Here is a 23,731-nt window from a genome sequence, read left to right on the forward strand (position 1 = left end):
GTATGATTGGAGATGATTTAGTAAACTCTTACCATTTACTTCTGTGCTGCTTGGATCTGATTTTTGCCAATGCCATTATATGCCCAAATAGACGAGATTTGTTAAATCCATCATTTAAAGGTAATAACCTTATTTATTTTTGAAAATTCGTCATCAATTTTTAGAAAAAATTTTGAAAGCTGACCATATTCTTCTTCCCCCTCTTTTGCTCTTCATACCCTATCAAACTAGGTTTACCCTCTGATTTCCATACTGCTGACTTTAGGGCTTCTGAAGAGCCTCCCTGCATCATTGCTGTACTGTGTGAACTGCATGATGGACTTCTAGTAGAAGCAAAAGGAATAAAGGAGCACTACTTTAAGCCCTATATTTCAAAACTCTTTGACAGAAAGGTACTGTACTTCTAAGTGAATGGCTAAGATTTTTAAGGGTCAGCAGCAGGAGCCTCAAAGGAAAAAACAAGGTATTAAGCAAGTTCTCAGTGTAATAGGACTCAAGGTCAAGATTTCCAGATTTCAGTCTCTGCTGTGATATACAATGCTGTGGTACAGAATTGCCCTATGATCTTTTTGTGGTGTGCAAACTGAGCTGTTAAAGATCGTGACCAACCAGCTGTATGTACTGTAAAGTAAATGCACCGGCCAAGGCAGCTATAAGAGCTTCTGATAAAAGAATTATGAAGAACAAAACGTAAAAAGTAGGAGGTTAGAGTAAACTTATTTACTGCCACGGTTTGAATGACTCCTGAGTATTTACTAAAGGTGGAATGATGAATAACAACTATAGCTTTAATTTCATATAAATAGAGCAGGAAATCCCTTATAGTTTTGTAGCTGCTTACAGGCTGTCTGCATGTATTCTGGGTTTTCCTCTAGGTAATTTACTTAGGTATTTCTGTTCATGAAATGGCTTATTCCTCTTGGTCTCAATTTCTTACTTCCCCAACATTGAGCCATTTAATCTAGCTAGTCCTTGAGTTTTCTCTTTGGTGAAAAAAAGGGGACATAGGGGTTTAGATTAGGACATCACTTCAATACCCCTCTTTGTAAATATTATGAGATTTTTTTTAAGCATAAAGTCTTCCCTAAATGGATAACTCTTCTTTTACACAAACTTTTGTATTTAGTGTTATCTTTCTTCCAGTGTGTGTGTGAGAGAGAGAGAGAATGAAGACAGAGAAAATGAATCGTGGCTCCTTAGCTGTATGTTAAACATTTTCAGCAAAGTAAACTTTGACAGGAGCTCAACTTTGCTCTGCAGAAGCAGCATACTAGTGGCTCTAGGTATAATGATGGTACATTTTGGTTTGCCTGGATTATCTGGTTTTGGGTTGTTGTCTTGCCATAATTATTATAGCACTTCATTTCACTCCCAAAGTATCCTGATTTGGACAATTGTCCTCCTGCTCATGAGCCACAGATGTTTTGTTTGGCCTATGTAGGGTGTTATTTTAATTTCATTCAATTTAAATTTACATAGAAGTACTTTTTATGTGAAAATCTCTTTAAAAAATCAGAAGCTATGGCACAGGATTGGAATTTCTACCTGAATTTCTACATGGGAACTATGGTCAAGCTAACTGATGGCCACCTCTTTTAAGATGGAAAGCATGCTTTCTGCCCCCTTCATTTTGTATGTTGAGCTTTGACCCCTGAAGCCATTTGAGTTTGCAACCCTGATGTGTAGTAATGTAAGCATGGCATGGGGTACATAGAAAATATTATAAACAGTGTTCTTTTCTTCTCTCACCAGCAACAGTACCTATATTCCCTTTGAATCTTTTTTTTTTTTTTTTGCGTGATACATATAATCATTCAACAAATGTTAATTTCCCTTCTCCATAGACCAGTGTTTAAAATTGGACAGCTTTTGTCAGAATCACTTGGGGAATTTATATAAAATGCTGCCTCAGCTCAGGCCTTGGGGTCGATCAGTCTTCATTTTTTAGAAGTTCCTCTAAGTGATTGTTGTGTCACTAGAATTTAGAAACCACTGCCATAGACCAACTTCAAATTATTTTCAAAAATGGACTTTAAACTTTTATTTGCACACTAAATAGGTTTTACTGGTTTGAAAGAAATATTCAGTAATTCTGTTTTGTATGTATATTATTTATAACAACTACCAACATGAAAATTCAGATAAATGTCATGTTTTTGTATGTTATTATACTTAATTCCATGTCACAAAATGACTTTTTCTTCCCAGATTTTGAAAGGAGAATGCCTCTTGGACCTTTCCAGTTTTACTGATAATAGGTAACTATTTAATGCTAATGGTACCTGCCATATTATAGGCTGTCAGTAATTATTTATTGCAACTTATTAAGTAGAACATTATATCAAGTTAACTCCCCCAAACCCAAGTTCCTTCTGCATTAGTGGTATTAGCTGGGGGTTGTTAACTAAGTCTTGTCTTTAAGTACACTTATTTTAAGAAACCTTTGCCACTTAAAAGAGCTCCTTCCAGAGAAACTGATAATCAGATCCAATGACTTCTGGCAGATTCAGAATGTGCTTCTATTCAAAGCAACTATTGTTCCCCTAATGATCAAATCTTAATTAGGTTCAGCTAGTCTTCAAGATTAAGTTTATACTCTCTTTTTGCTCATCTTTCAGAGTAATTTATTATTGTTGTATATGTGAATGTGAAGCATGTCCATAATCAAATAGGAAGCTTCAATATTGTTAGATGGGCAGAGTTAAAAATTGGAAAGTCATCAGCTTTTCTAGGCCTTGGAGTCTAAATCTATCTTGAAGTGAAGATAAATCCATTGTGGAGATGCCTAGCTATTTCAGTGGTAGAGCATGCCACTGTTGATCTCTGGATCATGAGTTTAAGCCCCACATTGGTTATAGAGATTACTTAAATACATAACTATTTAAAAAAAAAAAAAGATAAATCTGTGTGTAACTTAAGTTTTATTCTAGCTGCTTAAAATAATTCTTGGGGTGCCTGGCTGGCTCAGTCAGAAAAGCACATGACTCTTGATCTCAGGCTCGTCAATTAGACCCCTATGTTGAGTGTAGAGATTACTTAAAAAAAATAAAATCTTTAAAGGGGCACTTGGGTGGCTCAGTCGATTGAGTGTCTGACTTTGGCTCAGGTCATGATATCACAGTTCATAAGTTCGAGCCCTAGGCTCACTGCTCTCCGCAGAGCCTTCTTTGGATCCTCTGTCCCCCTCTCTCTCTGCCTCCCTTGCTTGCACTCTCTGTCTCAAAAATGAATGAATATTAAAATAAATCTTTATGGGGCGCCTGAGCCTGGGTGGCTCCATCAGTTAAGTGTCCGACTTCAGCTCAGGTCATGATCTCACAGTTTGTGGGTTTGAGCCCCGCATTGGGCTCTGTACTGACAGCTCAGAGCCTGGAGCCTGCTTCAGATTCTGTGTCCACTTCTCTCTCTCTGCCCCTCCTTCCACTTACGCTCTGTCTCTTTCTCTGTCTTTCAGATATTAAAAATAATTTTTTAAATAAAATCTTTAAAGGGGCACCTGGGTGACTCTAAAGGGGAACCTGGGTGGTCAGTGGGTTAAGCATCTGACTCTTGATCTCAGCTCAGGTCATAATTCTCTCTCTCTCTCTCTCTCTCTCTCTCTCTCTCNCTGTGACTCCCTCCCTCTCTGACCCGCCCCTGCTCATGCTGTCTCTGTCTCTCTCTCTCTGTCTCTCTCTGTCTCTCTCTCTCTCTCTTTCTCTTTCAGAAATAAATAAAAACATTAAAAAATTTTTTAAATATTAAAAAATATCTTTAAAAGTAAATAAAATAATTCTCTTTCCAGCAAAGCAGTGAACAAGGAGTATGAAGAATATGTTTTAACTGTTGGTGATTTTGATGAGAGGATCTTTTTGGGAGCAGATGCAGAAGAGGAAATTGGAACTCCTCGAAAGTTCACTGGTGATGCCCCATTAGGGAAACTGACAGCACAGGCTAATGTGGACTGTAATCTTCAACAACACTTTGAAAAAGTAATATAACTTAGCCTGGCTTCAGTTTTGAATGATCCTTTTCTCTCTGTGTGTGATTCTACTAACAACAGAAGAATCTTTCAAGTTAAATTTTGAGTTTCTTCTACTAATTTGTATTTCCCATGAAAGCCTTAAAAGGTAATTTTTAAAAGTGGCATTTAGTATTACCTCATTTCTTGATGCTTTTCAGATTTTTGATGTATTTTCCCAGAATGCCTGGGCTTTTCAGTAAGCTTTTGACATAAAGAAGGATTTATACTTTCTTTTTCTTTTGCATCACTTTAGCCACTGTTCTGTTGCTTTAAAATTTAGTTTCCAACTGTACTCCCTTCGGCAGCACATATACTAAAATTTAGTTTCCAACTGCCCATGACAAGCTATGTGCTTTCCCTGAATGTTAGCCATAGATTTCNATATATAAAAATTTATATATAAATTTATATATAAAAATGGTTGGGCGATGAGGTCTAATGGAAAATTCACTGGTCTAGAAGGTAAAAAATGTAAGTTTCAGACCAAGCTCTTCCATTAACTTTGTCAGTTTAAACAAGTTTTTTAAGTTCTTTGTGCCTGTTTCATATGTAAAGTAAAAATGTGTATATTTCAAATAATTATTAGGATTAAATGAGATTATAGGTAGTACGTACTTTGAAAAAGTGTTTTTTTAATGTAAGGGTGTTATTAGTGTGATGTTACTAAAAATTTGGTGGGTAACCAGAGGAGGGAAGAAAAAAGTTCTACTAAATATGAATAGAGGAGGTGATACATGTACTGAATTAAACACATAATGAGGGCAAGGTAACATTTTAATCTCACAGATTTTTCTTTTTTGACAGAAAACATCATTTGCACCTTCTACCCCACTGACAGGACGGCGGTATTTACAAGAAAAAGAAGCAGTCATTACTCCTGTTGCTTCAGCCACTCAAAGTGTGAGTCGGTTACAGAGTATTGTGGCTGGACTGAAAAATGCACCAAGTGAACAACTTACAAATATTTTTGAGTAAGTATAATATTATTTTTCTAAGTAAATTTTAATCACAAAGTATGTTGACCTAAAATCAGATGGAAGTACTTACTAAATTTATAGAGATACTGTTTCATAATATTATAGACCTTAAAGTTTAAATAAACACATCTTAAGGTTATTGAGCCCTGACATTCCACTCTTGCATCTACCCCTAAGTTATGCATTTGTTTTTCTTCTTACATTGACTTTAAATGGGTTCAATCTAAATGTTCATCAAGTGGGAAACTGATTATATTTTGATGGTGCAGCCGTAAATGGAATTTTAATGCAATTGTTTAAGATAAAGAGGCATGTTTCCTAGTGGAGATGGTAAAATAGAAGCCAGATCAGAGAACTTTCTTTCCTAATACTTAGTGAAATAAGAGAATAGTAAAAATGAGCAAATTACTTATCAGCAACAACCAAATGAGGTGAGGGATATGACATGCTATGAATTTCCAAAATGATGGTAAGGAGGGGTGCCTGGGTGGCTTAGTTGGTTAAGCGTCCGACTTTCGCTTAGGTCATGATCTCACGGTTCGTGGGTTCGAGCCCTGCGTCGGGCTCTGTGCTGACTGCCAGCTCAGAGCCTGGAGCCTGTTTCAGTCTGTGACTCCCTCTCTCTCTGACCCTCCCCTGCTCATGCTGTCTCTCTCTCTGTCTCCTAGAAATAAACATTTAAAAAAAAAAAAACAAAAACAAAATGATGGTAAGGAAATGGATGATTCTCATGTGCCCATCTCCAAGAAGCATTACTAGGGAAAGAAAGGATATGTTGATAGATCTTGAGAATGTTTGTTAATACCCCAGATGTAGAGAGAAACAAATGGGGTGAGCAGGAAAATGAATAAAAAGTCATAGGTACCTTCCCAGGTGAAAGCCCCTATATTCCACCACCAGGATTGCAGCAGAAATAGGAAAAACTCCTAGAGCTTGTCATTTTCCAAGGTTCCATACTGATTTGGGGAGATCTTAATCCTAATAGAATTAGAAGATATTCTTGACTAGATGTAGTGAACCCTGGAATGGGGACATTTAACTAAATCTCTGAAGAGTAATAAGCAAAGCCCTTGTCTTCTAACAAAAGCTGAACATAATACCAGCTGAGCTCTCTTCTACTCCCCAAACCTTCAGTTTATGGAAAAGTAGACAGAACAATCCTAAGCTCAGACACAGCTCAAAAGATATGCAGATTGCTGATAAAGTAGGAGTACTGTCATGAAGATCTTTGATCCTCATAGCACTTGAACAAAATAGATCTGGGCTGAACTGTTCATTTAAGCATGAACAACTTGAAAAGAAGTGTCAAGGCAACGATGCAAACATTTTATAGCAACAAAAGAAGGAGGGAAGCAAGAAAACATACTATACAAAACACAAAAGACCTAGAAACAAATAAATGGGAAGACATTCCATGTTCATGGATGGGAAGATTTAATATTGTTAAAATGTCCTTATTACCCAAAGCAATCTATAGATTCAGTGCAGTCTATATCAAAATGCCTGTGTCATTGTTTACCGAAATAGAAAAAAATTCCTATAATTCATGTAGAATTTCAAAATGCCTTTGAAAGGATAAAGCAAGAACAACAAAGCTGGAAGCCTCACACTTCCTGACTTCAAAATGTATTGCAAAGCTACCGTAGTAAAAAGAGGATGGGATTGGCATTAAGACAGGCATGTAGACCAATGGAACAGACTAGAGAATGCTAAAATAAATCTTCATGTATTTGGTTAAATGATCCTTGACAAGGGTCCCAAGACTACACCATAGGGAAAGGATAGTCTCTTCACCAAATGCTGCTGGGAAAATTTGATGTCTACATGCAAAATAATGAAGGTGGACTCTTACACTATATCCCAAAGTTCAGAATGGATTAAAAACCTAAACATGAGGGGCACCTGGGTGGCTCAGTTGGTTAATTGTCCAACTCTTGATTTTGGCTCAGTTTATGATCTCACAGTTCATGGGTTCAAGCCCTGCATTGGGCTCCTCACTGACAGTTTGGAGCCTGCTTGGAATTCTCTCTCCCTCTCTCTCTGCACCCCTCCCCATAAGTAAGTAAATAAACTTTAAAAAATAGTTTAAAAAAATAAAGACAACATAATTGGAAGAAAGCATAACTCAAGAGGCACAGCTTGCATTAGAACTTGATAAAAACAGAGTATTTTTCCACATGAATTGCTTACCTCTCTACACATGATACCAGTCTGTTTGGACAATGAGTTGGGAGACCTGAACACTACACTCATTACCTTGTTTCAAGCAGATCATGTTCTTTCTCACAGTCTGGATTTGTTTTTCATTTCTTTTTTTTTTATTTATGTTTATTTATTTTTGAGAGAGAGAGCACAAGCAGAGGAGGGGCAAATAGAGAGGGAGACAGAAGACCTGAAGTGGGGTGGGGCTTGAACTCACAAACCATGAGATCATGACCTGAACCAAAGTCAGACGCTTAACTAATTGAGCCACCCAGGTGCCCTTGTTTGTCATTTCTGAATTAAGATTGTGTTTGAATGACAGGAAGGTAACAATATCTGGGTTACAGGGTTGTTTCTTGCTAAGTGCCTTTTTAATGCTGTATTTTTCTATTTATTCTTTAGGCTTTGATAAGAATTGCATACAGTTTATTATTCCAGTACTATAAATGTATATAGTTGACCCTTGACCAGCATGGGAGTTAGAGTCACCAACTCTCCACACAATCAAAAAATATGTATATAACTTTTTTTTTTAAGTAATCTCTCCACCCAACATTGGCCTCAAACTCATGACTCCAAGATCAAGTCACATGCTCTACTGACTGAGATATATAACTAATGATTCCCCAAAACCTAACTAGTAACAGCCTACTGTTGACTAGAAGAAGCTTTACCAGTAACATAAACATTTGATAAACACATGTTTTGTATGCTCTATGTATTGTATACTGTATTTTTAGAATAAATTAAGCTAGAGAAAAGAAAGCGTTCTTAAGAAAATCATAAAAGAGGAATGCCGAGGTGGCTCAGTCAGTTAGGCATCTGACTTTAGCTCAGGTCATGATCTTGTGGTTTGTGGGTTTGAGCCCCACATTGGGCTCTCTGCTCTCCACAGAGGGCCCGCTTTGGATCTTCTGTCCTCCTTCCTCTCTGCTCCTCCCTCCCTCTTGGCCCCTCCCTGCCTCTTGACCCCTCCCTCCCTCCTCCTCTCTCTCTCTGTCTCTCTCTGTCTTTCAAATATAAACATTTAAAAAGCTTACAAAAAAATCATAAAGAGAAAATACATTTATAATACTGCACTGTATTGAACAAAATCCACTTATAGGTGGACCTGCACACTTCAAACCCATCTTGTTCAAGGGTCAACTGTGTCTATTTTATATGTATATATGAATATGACTATAGTCTCTTTTTCCTAAATCACGTTTATTGGAGTTTAATTTATATGCAATAGGAGTCATCCTTTTAACTGTATAGTTGTATAAGATTTGACAAATGTCTAGTTATATAATCACCACCGTCACAGTTATGATATAGAACAATTCCATTAGCCCCCAAAGTTTATGCCCCTTTTAGTCAACCCGTTTGGCATCTCCCCACCCACTGGCAAAGACTGATATATTTTTTATCCCTGTAATTTTGCCTTTTCTAGAATGTCATATCTATAGAAGCACAAAAGAGATAATATTGACGCTGCTAATGTTGAAATTCCCAATCAATATGCCAATTGATTTTGTTTAAAAGCTGTAGATTTATTTGAAACATGCTGTTTACATGTCTAGGTTTACAGTTGAGGCTAAAACTATGGTCACTAAAAACCAAATTAATTCTTGAAGGAAGAAGTGTTGGTAGTCTGGGGTTTTTCCCTGGTAATTAGATTCCTCTTATATTTTATAGGTCTTGTGTGCGTAATCCTATGGAAAACATTATGAAAATAGTGAAAGGAATAGGAGAGACTTTCTGCCAACACTATACTCAATCAACAGATGAACAGCCTGGATCACACATAGGTAAGAAGACAAAACTAAAGTTGACACAGCATTGAAAGTAGATGGATTGGCTCTAAAAAAGAAGAAATTACATTTTTTTCCTTCCTTGCTATTTTTAATGTATAAGATTTAAGTTTATATATGTTTTGTCCTTCAGTCCTTGACAGTTACATTTCAATAACAAATATTTTCCCTTTTATTCCTCTCCCTAGACTTTGCTGTAAACAGACTAAAACTTGCAGAAATTTTGTATTATAAAATATTAGAGACTGTAATGGTTCAGGAAACACGAAGACTTCATGGAATGGACATGTCAGTAAGTAAATCCATTCTCCCAGCCACTGGCAAGTTTCAAAAATCCTAAGCCTGAAAACAGTATGTTGAGAGGCTCTAAGGGTGTTGTGGGCATCAGGAGTTAATAGCAAACGTAGCCAGTATGACTTGCTAGTTGGCCTTAGTTGTGTTTTGCACATCTAGACCTGGCTACCTCTAGGTAGAAATGTAAAATACATGAAATTCATCTCTAGTACACCATTAGTATCCTTTCCCTTTAGGTCCTTTCATTCCCAGCTAGCTAATAAGAGGCTACCCCCACCTCAACTATTAACCCAACTGATTATTAAGATATTTGCCCAGGGGTGCCTCGATGGCTCAGTTGGTTAAGCGTCTGACTTTGACTCAGGTCATGATCTCACAGCTCATGAATTCAAGCCCCACATCAGGCTCTGTGCTGACAGCTAGCTCAGACCCTGGAGCCTGCTTTGTATTCTGTGTCTCCCTCTCTCTCTCTGCCCCTCATTCACTCACTCTCTCCCTCTGTCTCTCTCTCTCTCTGTCTCTCTGTCTCTCTCTCAAAAATAAATATAAAAAATATTTAAAAAAATTAAAAAGATGTTTGCCCATACCTCCCAGGAATTTGTGAGGAATAAACTGTGAGTGCCTTGCTAAACAATTGCTTTGTGTTCTTTGATTGTTTGATAACTCTGACCACTCTCTCCAATAGCTATTTAAAGGAATTTTTCTAAAAAGTCAAAGTTGTTGGGGTATGTGAGTGGCTTAGTTGGCAGAGTATGTGACTCTTGATTTTGGGGTGGTGAAGTTAAGCCCCATGTTGGGCATAGAGCTTACTATAAATAAGTAAATATGTACATATATACACACATACGTACATACTGTTTATAAAATCTCGAAGCTGCTAATATGATCTTTCAGTTTCTTCTTCCTCTTTCTTGTCACTCTTAAGACTCCTCTGACTTTCAGTTCCAGTAGGAACAGGTTGATGTCTAGAGTGCAGCATAACTAATGTAATAAAATTTCTTTTAGTTTTCATTCTGGAAATGTTCATCTCTCTCCTTTATTGGTCCCCCTTTTCCCTGGATTCTGTGCCTTTCTCTTTTGTGATTTATCCTAATATTTGATAGAGCATATGCTTCCATAGCTTCCTGGGAAAGAAGTAAATTTTCAACTTTTTATTTTGAAATAATTATAGGGGCACCTAGGTGGCTTAGTCGGTTGAATGTCTGACTTCAGCTCAGGTCATGATCTGACAGTTTGTGAGTACGAGCCCCACATCAGGCTCTGTGCCAACAGCTCAGAGCCTGGAGCCTGCTTCAGATTCTGTGTTTCTCTCTCTCTCTCTGTCCCTCTCCTGCTCATGCTCTGTTTCTCTCTCAAAAATAAATACTTTTTAAAAAATAGTAATAATTATAGATTCATAGAAAATTACAAAAGTACAGATAGGTCCTATGTAGTCAGTTGTCCACAGTGGCTACATTTTACATAGTATAATATGAAAACTAGGAAATTAATATTGGAACAGTGTATGTATCTTCCTCTTCACCATTGCATCACTTGTAGATTAATGCAACTACCACCAAAATCAAGATACTGAATTGTTCTCACAACAGTCTCCCTCATGCTGCCCTTTGGTAGTAACACTCATTCTACTCACGCTCTGTATGAGTTTGTTTTTTGTTTTTTTAATTTGTTAAGGTTCATTTTATGACCCTCCGTGTATTCTGCTACTGTTGGGTAGAGTGTTCTGTAAATGTCAGTTCTATAGTATTGGTTGTTGTGGTGTTGACTTCTTTTCTGTCCTTGCTGATTTCTGTCTGGCTTTTTTGTTGAGAGCAGTATTGAAGTCTCCAGATATAATTGTAGATTTATCTATTTCTCCTTTCAGTTCTTTCCTTTTTTTTTTTCAGATTTTATTTTTAAGTAATCTTCCCACCCAGTGTGGGGCTCAAACTCACAACCCCAAGATCAAGAGTTGCATGCTCTACCAACTGAGCCAGCCAGGCACCCCTCTCCATTCAGTTCTATCAGGTTATTTTTGATTCATATATTTTGAAGTTCTGCTGTTTGATACATTCACATTGAAGATTGCTATATCTTCTTGCTAATTGATCCTTTTATCATGAGATAATGTCCTCTCTGAAGCCGTTGTTTTTGTTTTTTCCAAAGTCTCTTTCCTTTATGTATAGCCGCTCTTGTTTTTGATTGTTTGCATAGTATGTCTTTTTCCATCATTTTTTTTTTTTAAGTTTATTAACTTATTTTGAGAGAGAGAAAGAGAGAACACGCACACAAGTACGCTTGAGTGGGGGCGCGAGAGGGAAGGAAACCCAAGGGATTTTGCAAACCCTGAAATCATGACCTGAAACGAAGTAAAGATTTGAACATTTAACTGACTGAGCCACCCAGGCTGTCTCTATCCTGTTATTTTCAAGCAACATGTATCATTATTTTTGAGGTGAATTTTATAAGAAATTTTTTAATCTCTCTTAGTCTCTTTAAATCAGTAAATTCAGACTTACATTTAATTATTGATGTTAGGGCATATGTCTGCCATTTTATTTCTTGCTTTCTATGTGTTCTCTTTGGTGTTTTCTTTTCTTTTTCCCACCATCCTCTTGATTACCTGAACATTTTTTATTTGTTTGTTTGTTTGTTTGTTTATTAAGCTCTATGCCCAACATGGGGCTTTAATTCATGACCCTGAGATCAAGAGTTTCATGCTCTACTGACTGAGCCAGCAGGTACCCCTACTTGAACATTTTTAAGACTGTTATTTTTTGTATAGATTTGTTTTAGTGGTTACTCTAAGTATTACATTATGTATGCACATCTTCACAGTCCACTGGTATAGATATTTTACAGTTCAAAATAAAATGTGGAAGCCTTAAGTCCCTCTTTTAAAACTGCTTAAAGTATTTAATTAATTAATTATTAGAAAGAGAGAGAGTGTGTGTTTGTGTGAGCGAGCTGGGGAGAGGAGCAGAGGGAGAGAAAGAATCCAAGCAGGTTGCAGCCTCAGCACAGAACCCGACCCAGGGCTCAATCCCATGACCTTGGTATATTTAAAGTTTGTTTATTTATTTATTTTGAGAGAGCATGAACAGGGGAGGTTAAGAAGAGAGGGAGAGAGAGAGAATCCCAAGAGATTGAGCCAACCCAAGGCTCAATCCCATGACCTTAAGATCATGACCTGAGCCAACCAACATCAAGAGTCAGACACTTAACCAACTGAGCCACCCAAGTGCCCCTTAAAGATTTTAAATACTGTCTCCACCCAACATGAGGCTCCAATTTGTGTCTTCCAGTGGGAGGATTTCCTCATATTGTTGGATTGTCCTTGGATATCCACTTACTAATTTAATGAGACACTAAAAATGAGACATTAATAAACCCTTATGGCAACTGAACAGTTTGGTTCAAAGCCTTGTTTGCAAGAGTAGGAATATAAACCCAACAGTCTCATATAATCATGTAGTATTAGGTACCCTCAACATTTGGTGTCTTTAACGGTCTTCTGGAATATTTCGATTTCTTTAGAGAAGAATCTGCTAATCTTTTGCTGAGTGTTGGTGTTGTAGAGCAGAGCAAGAAAGGGAAACTTGGTCTTACAATTCAGTCTGCAGACTTTTGCCTAAAACAAGAGTTTCTTCTGTGTCTGGTTTTCTCAAGCTCTGCGTCTCCCTAGTTCAGTCTTAGAATATTCTCCAGATCCCTGTTGGGACAGACTAGAGGCCTATCATCTGACTCATTAGAGTAGGGGTTGGGTGGGGACCTGAGGAGTTCTAATTCTAACTACAACAAACTTTCAAATCATCCATTCCTGTCAGCCCCTGCCTAACCCCTGCTTTTCATTCCGCCTGTCCCCTCAGTTGCTGTGTTTTCTCCAGGTTGTATGGAGCAAATTAATTAGCTCTAAGTGTCTCTCTTTAGGCCCTTATGTTTGACCATCCTACTTTCTACTGAGTAATTGTCATCCTTCCATCCACTTTCAGTTTTCATGTATTCTAATTTGTAGTCACAACTGACTTATAATTTATCCACTGTAGTTTTGTGGGTTCTGTTTCTTACCTTTTTGTTGATTTGGAGTGATATTTGAAAGAAGATGGTAACAAACAGTTTTTAAAACTGAAAACTTATGTTAAATCTTAAACTCAAAAAAAAATTTAATGGTGAACATGACTTTTATCTTCTTAGTAAATTATTTCTCAGAACTTTTTTAACTATTAGCTGTGACATAATCCTTTGATTTTAGTGCTTTGATTAACAAAATTTTTTTAAAGAGTTATTTATTTGAGAGAGACAGAGATAGCACAAGTTTTGTGGGGGGGGACAGAGAGAGAGGGAGAGAGAGAGAGAATTCCAAGCTGGCTCTGCACTGTCCCATTGTAGGGCTCAAACCCACAAAGCCACGAGATTATGACCTGAGCTGAAACCAAGAGTCTGACACTTAACTGACTGAACCACCCAGGCACTCCTGATTAACAAATCTTTATATTGACAAAATAGTTGTTGTAAAACTGACATTTTTTAAAAAATGGTAGAGGGGCACCTGGGTGGCTCATTCCAACTTTGGCTCAGGTCATGATCTTACGGTTTGTGGATTCGAGTCCTGCATTGGGCTCTGTGCTGACAGCTCAGAGCCTGGAGCCTGCTTCAGATTCTATGTCTCATTCTCTCTCTGCCTCTCCCCCACTTGTGCTCTGTCTCTCAAAAATAAATAAATAAATGTAAAAAATATTTTTTTTAACAAATGGAACCAATCCTAATGCTTCCTCTTGAATATTGACTGTTTTATTATTTCAAAACAGATTGTTGTTGTATATACTGCATTTAAATATAAAATCTACCATTGAGCAAGATTATAACAAAACCAGTTTGAGAGCTCACATTATTACCTTTGATAATCTGGTGTAATATCTACACAGATTATATGATCTTGTTTCTTTAGTCTTCTTTATAGAATGGCAAAGGCTGAAATTTCTGAGAAATATTAAAATGCTGTTTTTCTGTTTCCCAAGGTTCTTTTAGAGCAGGATATATTTCATCGTTCCTTGATGGCCTGTTGTTTGGAAATTGTGCTCTTTGCCTATAGCTCACCTCGTACTTTCCCCTGGATTATTGAAGTTCTAAATTTACGACCATTTTATTTTTATAAGGTGAGATGAGAACAAAGTTATGATATGGTGCACTTTATATAAACATTCTGTTTGTCTTAGTGTTAAAGATACAAGCAGTAATGACGTCTGAGAAATATTTCCAGAGGTATTCTGAAAACATTGTAGTCCTTTGGGTAGAATCAAAGACAAAAGGGAAAGGATGAGGATATTGGTAAATTCAGCCAATCTCAAACTGTAGTCCTTTTTCCTTCACTGACTTGTAAATGTAACCAAGAATTAAGTAGTTAGCTTTGAATTTTCCATATTTATAAATGAAGATCATAATCCTATTAAACAGATGCATAATGAAGAAGAAAAACTCTTTCTCTCAGGAGAAAGAAAAGGTCTAAAATTGTTTGTGGTTATGGTTTAGCTAATGAAGCTGAAATAAAAGATTGTGCTCCTGCCTTAAATTTGAGCTGATTCAATGTGGATCAGTCGTACTTACCTATTTTTGTTTCCTGCCAGAACTATTTTTATTAATCTTACACAACATAGGAGTCACAGCTTACAATAATATTTAACGTTACTTAGTATCCGAATTTAAGACTGACGCTACTGTATTACACTTATTGGTAAGATTTAGTTAATATTTTGCCTGTGTGCTATTTTCAAAGTATTTATAGACAATTAGTTTGAAGAACTCAATTTTTATACCTCAAATATGCCTCAATTTATAGAAGATGGCGATCATTAGAAAACTTATCCGTTTGAATTGCTGAGTGGGATTTAAATATTTTTTTAGTGCCTTAGGGAAAATTGTTTCTGTATACTCGTTGATGTGTGTTTTCAGATTTTCTGTTAGGAAATACAGGTAATTTTATTCAAGGACAGTATTGGTTTTGACCTTGTCTGATAGCGATTCATTTTTATTTGTAGCATCCTTTTTTTCTTTTTTTTTAAAGATTCTTTTTAAAAGTTTTTAAATGTTTTTATTTATTTTTGAGAGAGAGAGAGAGAGACAGCGTGAGCAGGGGTGGGTCAGAGAGAGAGAGGGAGACACAGAATCCGAAGACAGCCTCCAGGCTCTGAGCTAGCTGTCAGTACAGAGCCCGACGCAGGGCCTGAACCCATAAACCATGAGATCATGACCTGAGCTGAAGTCATATGCTTAACCGACTGAGCCACCCAAGTGCCCCGGTAGCATCCTTTTTTCATTCAGCATGTTAAATGCCTTTGTTCTTTAATCACATAAATAATATATCCTCCTTGAAGAAAAACAGGAAAATACATATAAATGTGAATATTAAAACCACACAGTATAATCCTAATTATAAATAGTAATAACTTAATATTTTTGTGTATATACCTACAGACTTTGCTCTGGAATTTATTATTAAAATAGAATTATATAATATAAGCAAAATTCCTTTTAAGTACATTATTCATGTATTCTCTTGAGCAATTGGGAAGAATTGTCTGAGAAGAGACAGTAAATTAAATTCAAAATAGCACTGGACTCCGAACCCAAGACCTGACTTCTACTTTTGGCCTTGGCTGACCAGTTTCTACCTATGATTGCCTCATTACTCCATGTATAAAAGAAAACATGAAAAACAGAAATGTATGTGAAAGTATCTTGGGTATCTTAAAAAGTCCTTTTAAATTAAAATATATTAATCAGGGGGCACCTGGGTGGCTCATTCGGTTAAGCGTCCGACTCCAACTCAGGTTATGATCTCACCGTTCATGGGTTCGAGCCCCACGTCAGGCTCGTGCTGACAGCTAGCTCAGCTGCTTTGTATTCTGCCTCCCTTTCTCTGACCCTCCCCTGCTCATGCTGTCTCTCTCTCTCTCAGAAATAAATAAAACATTAAAAAAATAAAATATATTAATCAGGCATTGAATCACGGTTCAATGATATAATTAGTTCTATATTATTATAAGACCAAAGCTAGTCATACATGCAAGCCTAGAAATGACTGTTTGAGACTACATTACCTTTTCAATTTTCCCTTTACCAGGTTATTGAGGTGGTGATCCGCTCAGAGGAGGGACTTTCCAGGGATATGGTGAAACACCTGAATAGCATCGAAGAACAGATTTTAGAGAGTTTAGCGTGGAGTCACGATTCTGCACTGTGGGAGGCTCTCCAGGCTTCAGGAAACAAAGTTCCTACCTGTGAAGAGGTGAGTCATAGCAAGGCTGATGATCCTGTCCTTTTAAAAAATAACAGCTTTATGGGATGCCTGGGTGCTCAGTCGGTTAAGCATCCCACCTAAACTCAGGTCATGATCTTTCAGTCTGTGACTTTGAACCCTGCCTTAGGCTCTATGCCAATAGCTCAGAGCCTGGAGTCAACTTCAGATTCTGTGTCTCCCTCTCTCTCTGACCCTCCCCTGCTCATGCTGTCTCTCTCAGAAATAAATAAAACATTTTAAAAAAAATGAATAAATGTTTAAAAAAAATTTTTTTAGGGGCGCCTGGGTGGCTCAGTGGGTTAAAGCATCCGACTTTGGCTCAGGTCATGATCTCACAGTTCGTGGGTTCAAGCCCCACACCAGGCTCTGTGCTGACAGCTAGCTCAGAGCCTGGAGCCTGTCTTTGGATTCTGTATCTCCCTCTCTCTCTGACCCTCCCCTGCTTGCACTGTCTATCTCTGTCTCAAAAAAATAAATAAAAAACATTAAAAAAATGTTTTTAAATAACAGCTTTATTGAGATGTAATTCATATACCATACAATTCATCTGTATAAAGTATATAGTTTAGGGGCATCTGGCTGGTTCATTTGATAGAGCATGCAATTCTTGATCATGAGGTTGTGAGTTCGAGCCCCACATTGGATATAGATATTACTTAAAAATAAAATCTTTTAAAAAACATACAGGGGCACTTGCTTGGCTCAGTCAGTTAAGCATCCGAGTTCAGCTCAAGTCATGATCTCCTAGTTTGTGAAATCTAGCCCCACTTCGGGCTCTGTGCTAGAGCCTGCTTCGGATTCTGTGTCTCCCTCTCTCTCTAACCCTCCCCTGCTCATACTCTGTCTCCCTCTCTTAGGAAATGAATAAACATAAAAAAATTTTTTTAAACGTACAATTTAGTGTTTGGTACATTTATAGACAGGTGCAACAATCATCTCAGTCAATTTGGGGAACATATCTATTTCTTTAACAAGAAACTGTATCCTTTAGCTGTCACTTCCCTACCCACCTTCTCCTTAGCTCTAAGCAGCCAGTAATCTACTTCTGCCTTTATTAATTTGTCTGTTCTGAACATTTAATATATGTGGAAGCATATAAAAATGTGGTCCTTTGTGTCTGGCTTCTTTCACTTAGCATTATGTTTTCAAGGTTCATCCATGTTATAGGATATATTAGCACTTCATTCCTTTTTATGGCTCAGTGATATTTTATCATATGGATATATCATTTTGTTCAACCATTTATCAATTGATAGACATTTGGGCTGTTTCTGCCTTTTGGCTTTTATGAATAATGCTGCTATGAACATTCACGCACAAGTTTTGTATGGACATACGTTTTCATTTTTCTTGGGTACATGTCTAGGAATGGAATTGCTGGGTCATGTAGTAACTGTTTACCTCCAGTTTGGGGAAACTGTCACACTCTTTTCAAAGTCACTGCACCATTTAACATTCCTACCATGAGTGTGTGAAGATTCCAGTTTCTTCACACCTTCTATATAACTTACGTTTTTTTTCTTTTTCTTCCCTGACACTTTTTTTTCTAGCCATTAGTAGACATAAAGTGATATCTCGTTATGGTTTTTATTTACATTTCCCTGATGGCTAATGATGTTCAACATCTTTTCATGTGCTTATTGGTCATTCGCGTATCTTCTTTGGAGAAACATCTATCAAATCCTTTGCCATTTTTTAATTGGGTTGTCTTTTTATTATTGAATTATTGGAGTCCTTTATATATTGTAGATACAACTCCCTGATCTGTTAATAAGATTTGCAAAACTTCCTTACATTTCATGGGTTGCCTTTTAATTTCTTGATGAACTTTTAAATTTTGATAATGTCCTGTATAGCTTGTGCTTTTGAAGTCATATCTAAGAAGCCATTAATTTTACCATATTTAATTTTTCAATTGTTTATGTAAAAAATTAAATACATTTCATTAGTAGTATTTAGAATTTAAAAAATTAGAAATTTGTGTCTCATACACCCAAGCCACACATTTCACATTTCAGTATCATGTGAGAAATTGAGGTTTTTCTCCTTTACCTCTGTGTTGCTCTTTCGTAACTCCTGTGTTTTCATCTTTATTTGCTTTGCCCTGTCTTCTTATACTTCATGAAATCTGATGAATTTTTCTGTAATTCCAATCTACTGGAAGGACTATCCAAGACCAAGAAGAAGTAAAAAGAAAATGATTTCTTGAAATCTCTCTTCCATGAGTCTTTGGTCTTTTCCAGCAAACTGTAATTAACTGAGCAATCTTCAGTATTTATCAATACTTCCATTGTAAAATCCCCTGGGAAAGTGAAGAAAAAAAAGCTATGAACTTGAAGAAAGGATTTGGGTTGAAGCCCTTGCTCTCTTACTTAATAGTAGTTGCCCTTGGGGCACCTGTGTGACTTAGTTAAGTGCCTGACTTGTAGTTTTAGCTCAGGTCATGATCTCATGGTCCCTTGTTAGGCTCTGCTTGGGATTCTCTCTTTCCCTCTCTCTGCCCCTCCTCTACTCCTATTTTCTCTGTCTCTCCTTCAAAATAAATAAAAAATAAACTTTAGGGGTGCTTGCGGTGGCTCAGTTGGTTAAGTGTCCAACTCTAGATTTCAGCTCAGGTCATGATCTCACAGTTTGTGAGCTCAAGCCCAACATTGGGCTCTGTGCTGATAGTATGGAGCCTGCTTGAGATTCTCTCTTTCCCTCTTTCTCTCTGCTCCCCCCCCCCAAGTAAATAAACATTAAAAAAATAAACTTGAACAATAGTAGTTGCCCTTGGGCAAATTTCATATTTTAAGCCTCTGTTTTGTCATCCTTAAGTGGAAATAGATGGTGCCTACCTCATCAGTTTACTTGTAGAAGTGGTCAATAAACGTAAGGATACAAATTATAAAATTAAGATATATATCTAACAACACAAACTACTGAGACTTTATGCTAGTTGTTCTGTGTTGTGAAGAAGAAAGAAGGGAAATAAAACAGTTGAAGAAGACTTTTTCCTCATGTTTCTGTCCTAAATTTTCATCAGTGGGTTTACATATATGTAAAGCAAAAGATTTTTATTTTTTACAGGTTATATTCCCAAATAACTTCGAAGCAGGAAATGGGGGAAATGTACAGGGGCACCTTCCTATGATGCCAATGTCTCCTCTAATCCATCCAAGGGTCAAAGAAGTTCGGACTGACAGTGGGAGTCTTCGAAGGGGTAGGTTCAACATGTGTAAAATAATGAAAAAAATAACAAAGATAATTTTTTCAAAATTTCAAGTCTTGCTAATATATTATTATGAAATCTAATTTCTTCATCAAGATTGAAAAAGGGGCTTATGAAAATTTTTTTTTTAATTTAAAAGATAAAAAGGGGCTAGGACACCTGACTGGCTTAGTTAGTAGAACATGGAACTCTTAAACTCAGTGTCGTGGGTTAAAACTTCCACCCACATTGAGTGGCATGTGTGACTCGATCTGAGGTTGTGAATTTGAGCCCCACATTGGATATAGAGATTACTTTAAAAAAAAAACTTTTAAAATAAAAAATAGGGGTGCCTGGGTGGCTCAGTTAGTCAAGTGTCTAACTTTGCCTAAGGTTATGATCTCACAGTTTGTGAGTTCGAGCCATGCGTGAGGTTCTTTGCTGACTGCTCAGAGCCTGGAGTCTGCTTTGGATCTGTGTCTTCCTCTCTCTCAGCCTCTCCCCCACTAATGCTCTGTCTCTCTTTCAAAAATAAACAAACATTAAAAAAAATGAATAAATAAAAATAAAGAGTATATTATATACCTATAAAACAATGGGTCAGGGAAAGTGTGGAAGAATTATGGAAAAAGATGTAAGGTTTTTAGGGACTGGGAGAACTTTTACACACTTGGTAAAGAGGGAAAACCACTCCTATGGAGGGATAGCATTGAAAATAAATATAATCTGTAATCTTTCTTTTTGATCAACACACTCCTGTCAACCCTCAGATTAAGACAAGTTGAACAGAGTCATATCACCTTTACTCATCTTTATCTTCTCAAGGGCTTATAAAAGATGATTGTGTATCTACTAAATCAAGAAGCCATAGGGGCACCTGGGTGGCTCAGTAGGTTAAGCATCCAACTCTTGATCTCAGTCCAGGTCTTAATCTCAGGGTTGTGAGTTCAAGCCCCATGTTGGCCTCCATATTGGGCATGGAGCCTACTTAAAAGAAAAAGCCAAAGCTACTGCCTTAAACTGCTTGAAGTGTGGGTGTGTAGGAGGGATAAAACTGTGAACCAAATCACTGATTTTTCCTTCTCAGATGTTACTTACTATATACGGTTGGGAGACAGACTAATTGGACTGCTTAAATTTAGTGGTCACCTCATTCTACTTCTCAGCTTCTATTTTACCTTTAGTGTTTTGCTCCTTTAATAGTAGGCAGAGGTTCAAGAAACAAGGAAGATAATTTTCACATGTAGTAACATCTTTTGTACTTTACTTTTACTAGACTCTATATTTTGTGAAGACAGAAGCCATGTTATTTACTGCTGAATCCTTATTGCTTAACATATAGTAACTCAGTATCCATTTTTTGAGTGAATGAGTGAACCTGACTTATTATTTTGGAATATATATCAAACTATTTTAAATTTATTTTTCTCTCTATTAGATATGCAACCATTGTCTCCAATATCTGTCCATGAGCGCTACAGTTCTCCTACTGCAGGGAGTGCTAAGAGAAGACTTTTTGGGGAAGATCCCCCAAAGGAAATACTTATGGACAGGATTGTAACAGAAGGAACCAAATTGAAAATTGCTCCTTCTTCTAGCATTACTGCTGAAAATCTGTCAATTTCACCTGGACAAAGTCTTCTAACTATGGCCACAGCCATAGTCACAGGGACAACGGGACATAAAGTTACAATCCCATTGCACGGTAACATATTGATGTATTTATTTTATGTTTTTTCTGAGTTGGTTAATCATTTAAGAAATGTCTTCCTGGGTTGGATCACATGGCCTTTTTAATCCAGTTTTTTTTTTTTGAACCTATAATATTTTTTAAAATTTATTCTTTTAGAGCAGTTTTGGGTTCACAGCAAAATTAAGTAGAAGGCACAGATTTCCCACATACCACTGCCCACACACACACAGACCTCATCACCATCAACATACCAAAGAATGGTATATTCCTTACAACTGATGAACTTACATTGATGTATTACTATGACCCCCCCAGTCCATAATTTACATTAGAGTTCACCCTTGGTACTGTACATTCTATAGATTTTGACGAAAGTCTAATGACACATCCACCATTATAGTGTTATACAGAATAGGTTCACTGCCTTAAACATCCTCTGTGTTCCACCTTTTGTTTTGTTTTGAACTTATACTGGTTTTTGAATTTTCACATTTTCATAAATTTACCACCCTTTTCATTAGACTTATTTTCTTATCTGAGCTTTACAAATGAGTGTTTAAGCAAGAATCTTTTTTCTTAATTACAAACATCTCCTTAATAGCTCAAAAGAAAACAACATTGTTTCAGAGCAGAAACAGAAAACAACATTGTTTCAGAGTGGAAATAGAAAACAAGAGTGTTATGACCTAGAATTACGATTTTTGTGGCTTTCTTCTTCTTTTCTAATCTATTCTTATGTTTGGGTAGGTAGGTAGGTAGATAATTGACAATCTGGGACACATGCAGCTTATTTCTAAAACAGAACTCTTGCTTATATATTTAGGTATCGCAAATGATGCTGGAGAGATCACACTGATACCAATTTCCATGAACACAACTCAGGAGTCCAAAGTCGAGAGTCCTGTATCAGTTACTGCTCAATCATTAATTGGTGCTTCTCCAAAACAGAACCATCTGACTAAAGCACAAGAGGCACATCCAGCTGGAATAAGCAAACCAAAGAGAACTGGGTCTTTAGCACTGTTTTATAGAAAGGTATGTGATTTTATGACATATGAAAAGATCTCATTTGGGGCACCTGCCTGGCTCAGTTGGTAGAGCAACTCCTGATCATGGTAAGTTTGAGCCCCATGTTGGGTATTGGTCTAGAGATTACTTAAAATATTTTAAGTGGCACCTGGGTGGCTTAAGTCAGTTAAACATCCGACCCTTGATTTCACCTCAGGTCATGATCTCACGCTTAGTGAGATTGGGTCCCCCATCAGGCTCTGCACTGACAGCATGGAGCCAGCTTGAGGTTCTCTCCTTCCCTCTCTCTCTGCCCCTTTCTTCTCTTCCTCCTCCTCTCCCCCCTTCTCTCTTCCTTTCTCTCTCTCCCCCCTCCTCCTTAAAATAAATAAACTTTAAAAATAAAAATGTTTTTAAACATTTAAAAATGAAAATAAAAACTCATTTAATCAATGCAAGAAAGATTGAGTAACAGAGCAATTTTAGCCTTATATTTGGATATGTGGTAAGAGACATAAAATTTACCATTTTAACCATTTTTAAGTGTACACTAAGTACAAAAGTGTCATTAAGTTTAAAATTTCATGAGTACATTCATACTGTCAAGGAGCTTTGACCACCATCCATCTCCAGAACTTTTCATCTTCTTAAACTGAAACTGTATTCCAATTGCAATAATTCACCATTTCTCTCCCCACCACCGGCTCCTAGTAACCACCATTCTGCTATGAGATCATGACCTGAGCCGAAGTCGGACGCTCAACTGACTGAGCCACCCAGGTGCCCCCAGAATTTCCTTCCTTTTTAAAAATTTTTTTAAGTTTATTTATTTTGAGAGAGGGAGAGAATCCCAAGCAGGCTCCATGCTGTCAGCACAGAATCTGAAGCAAGGCTTGAACTCATGAACCATAAAATCATGACTGAGCCAAAGTCAACAATCAAACACTTAACTGACTAAGCCACCCAGGTGCCCCTGTAGTAAGTTTTGAAATTAGGAAATGTGAGACCTCCAACTTTGTTCTTCTTTTCCAATATTATTTTGGCTATTCAGAGTCGCTTGAGATTCCATATGAGTTTTAATACAGATTTTTCTTTTTCTTTTTAGAATGGGTTTTTCTAGTTCTGCAAAAAACATCATGGGGATTTTTTTTTAAGTAAGTTCTTCGCCCAGCATAGAGCCCATCACAGGGCTTGAATCTCATAACCGTGAGGTCAAAAGTTGGACGCTTAACCAACTGGGCCACCCAAATACCCCATCATGGGGATTTTGATAAGGATTGCATTGAATCTTAGAT

General features: G+C 37.1%; 1 protein-coding gene across 1 annotated transcript in view; it reads left to right on the top strand.

Moving 5' to 3' along the window:
• RBL1 (RB transcriptional corepressor like 1) overlaps window positions 1-23,731 on the top strand; it is a 54,614-nt gene that overhangs the window by 12,066 nt on the left and 18,817 nt on the right. The window contains exons 5-16 of the mRNA XM_077778858.1: window positions 1-120; window positions 232-392; window positions 2,209-2,258; window positions 3,785-3,971; window positions 4,808-4,974; window positions 8,860-8,972; window positions 9,164-9,267; window positions 14,267-14,404; window positions 16,369-16,533; window positions 19,615-19,747; window positions 21,174-21,440; window positions 22,252-22,463. The exon at window positions 1-120 is cut by the window's left edge and continues 39 nt beyond it. Coding sequence (XP_077634984.1) covers window positions 1-120; window positions 232-392; window positions 2,209-2,258; window positions 3,785-3,971; window positions 4,808-4,974; window positions 8,860-8,972; window positions 9,164-9,267; window positions 14,267-14,404; window positions 16,369-16,533; window positions 19,615-19,747; window positions 21,174-21,440; window positions 22,252-22,463 — 1,817 coding nt within the window. The remainder of the gene's footprint in view (window positions 121-231; window positions 393-2,208; window positions 2,259-3,784; window positions 3,972-4,807; window positions 4,975-8,859; window positions 8,973-9,163; window positions 9,268-14,266; window positions 14,405-16,368; window positions 16,534-19,614; window positions 19,748-21,173; window positions 21,441-22,251; window positions 22,464-23,731) is intronic.

The sequence above is a fragment of the Crocuta crocuta genome, unplaced genomic scaffold (genome assembly GCF_008692635.1).
Source record: "Crocuta crocuta isolate KB4526 unplaced genomic scaffold, BGI_CrCroc_1.0 scaffold248, whole genome shotgun sequence".
Taxonomy (NCBI): Eukaryota; Metazoa; Chordata; class Mammalia; order Carnivora; family Hyaenidae; genus Crocuta; species Crocuta crocuta.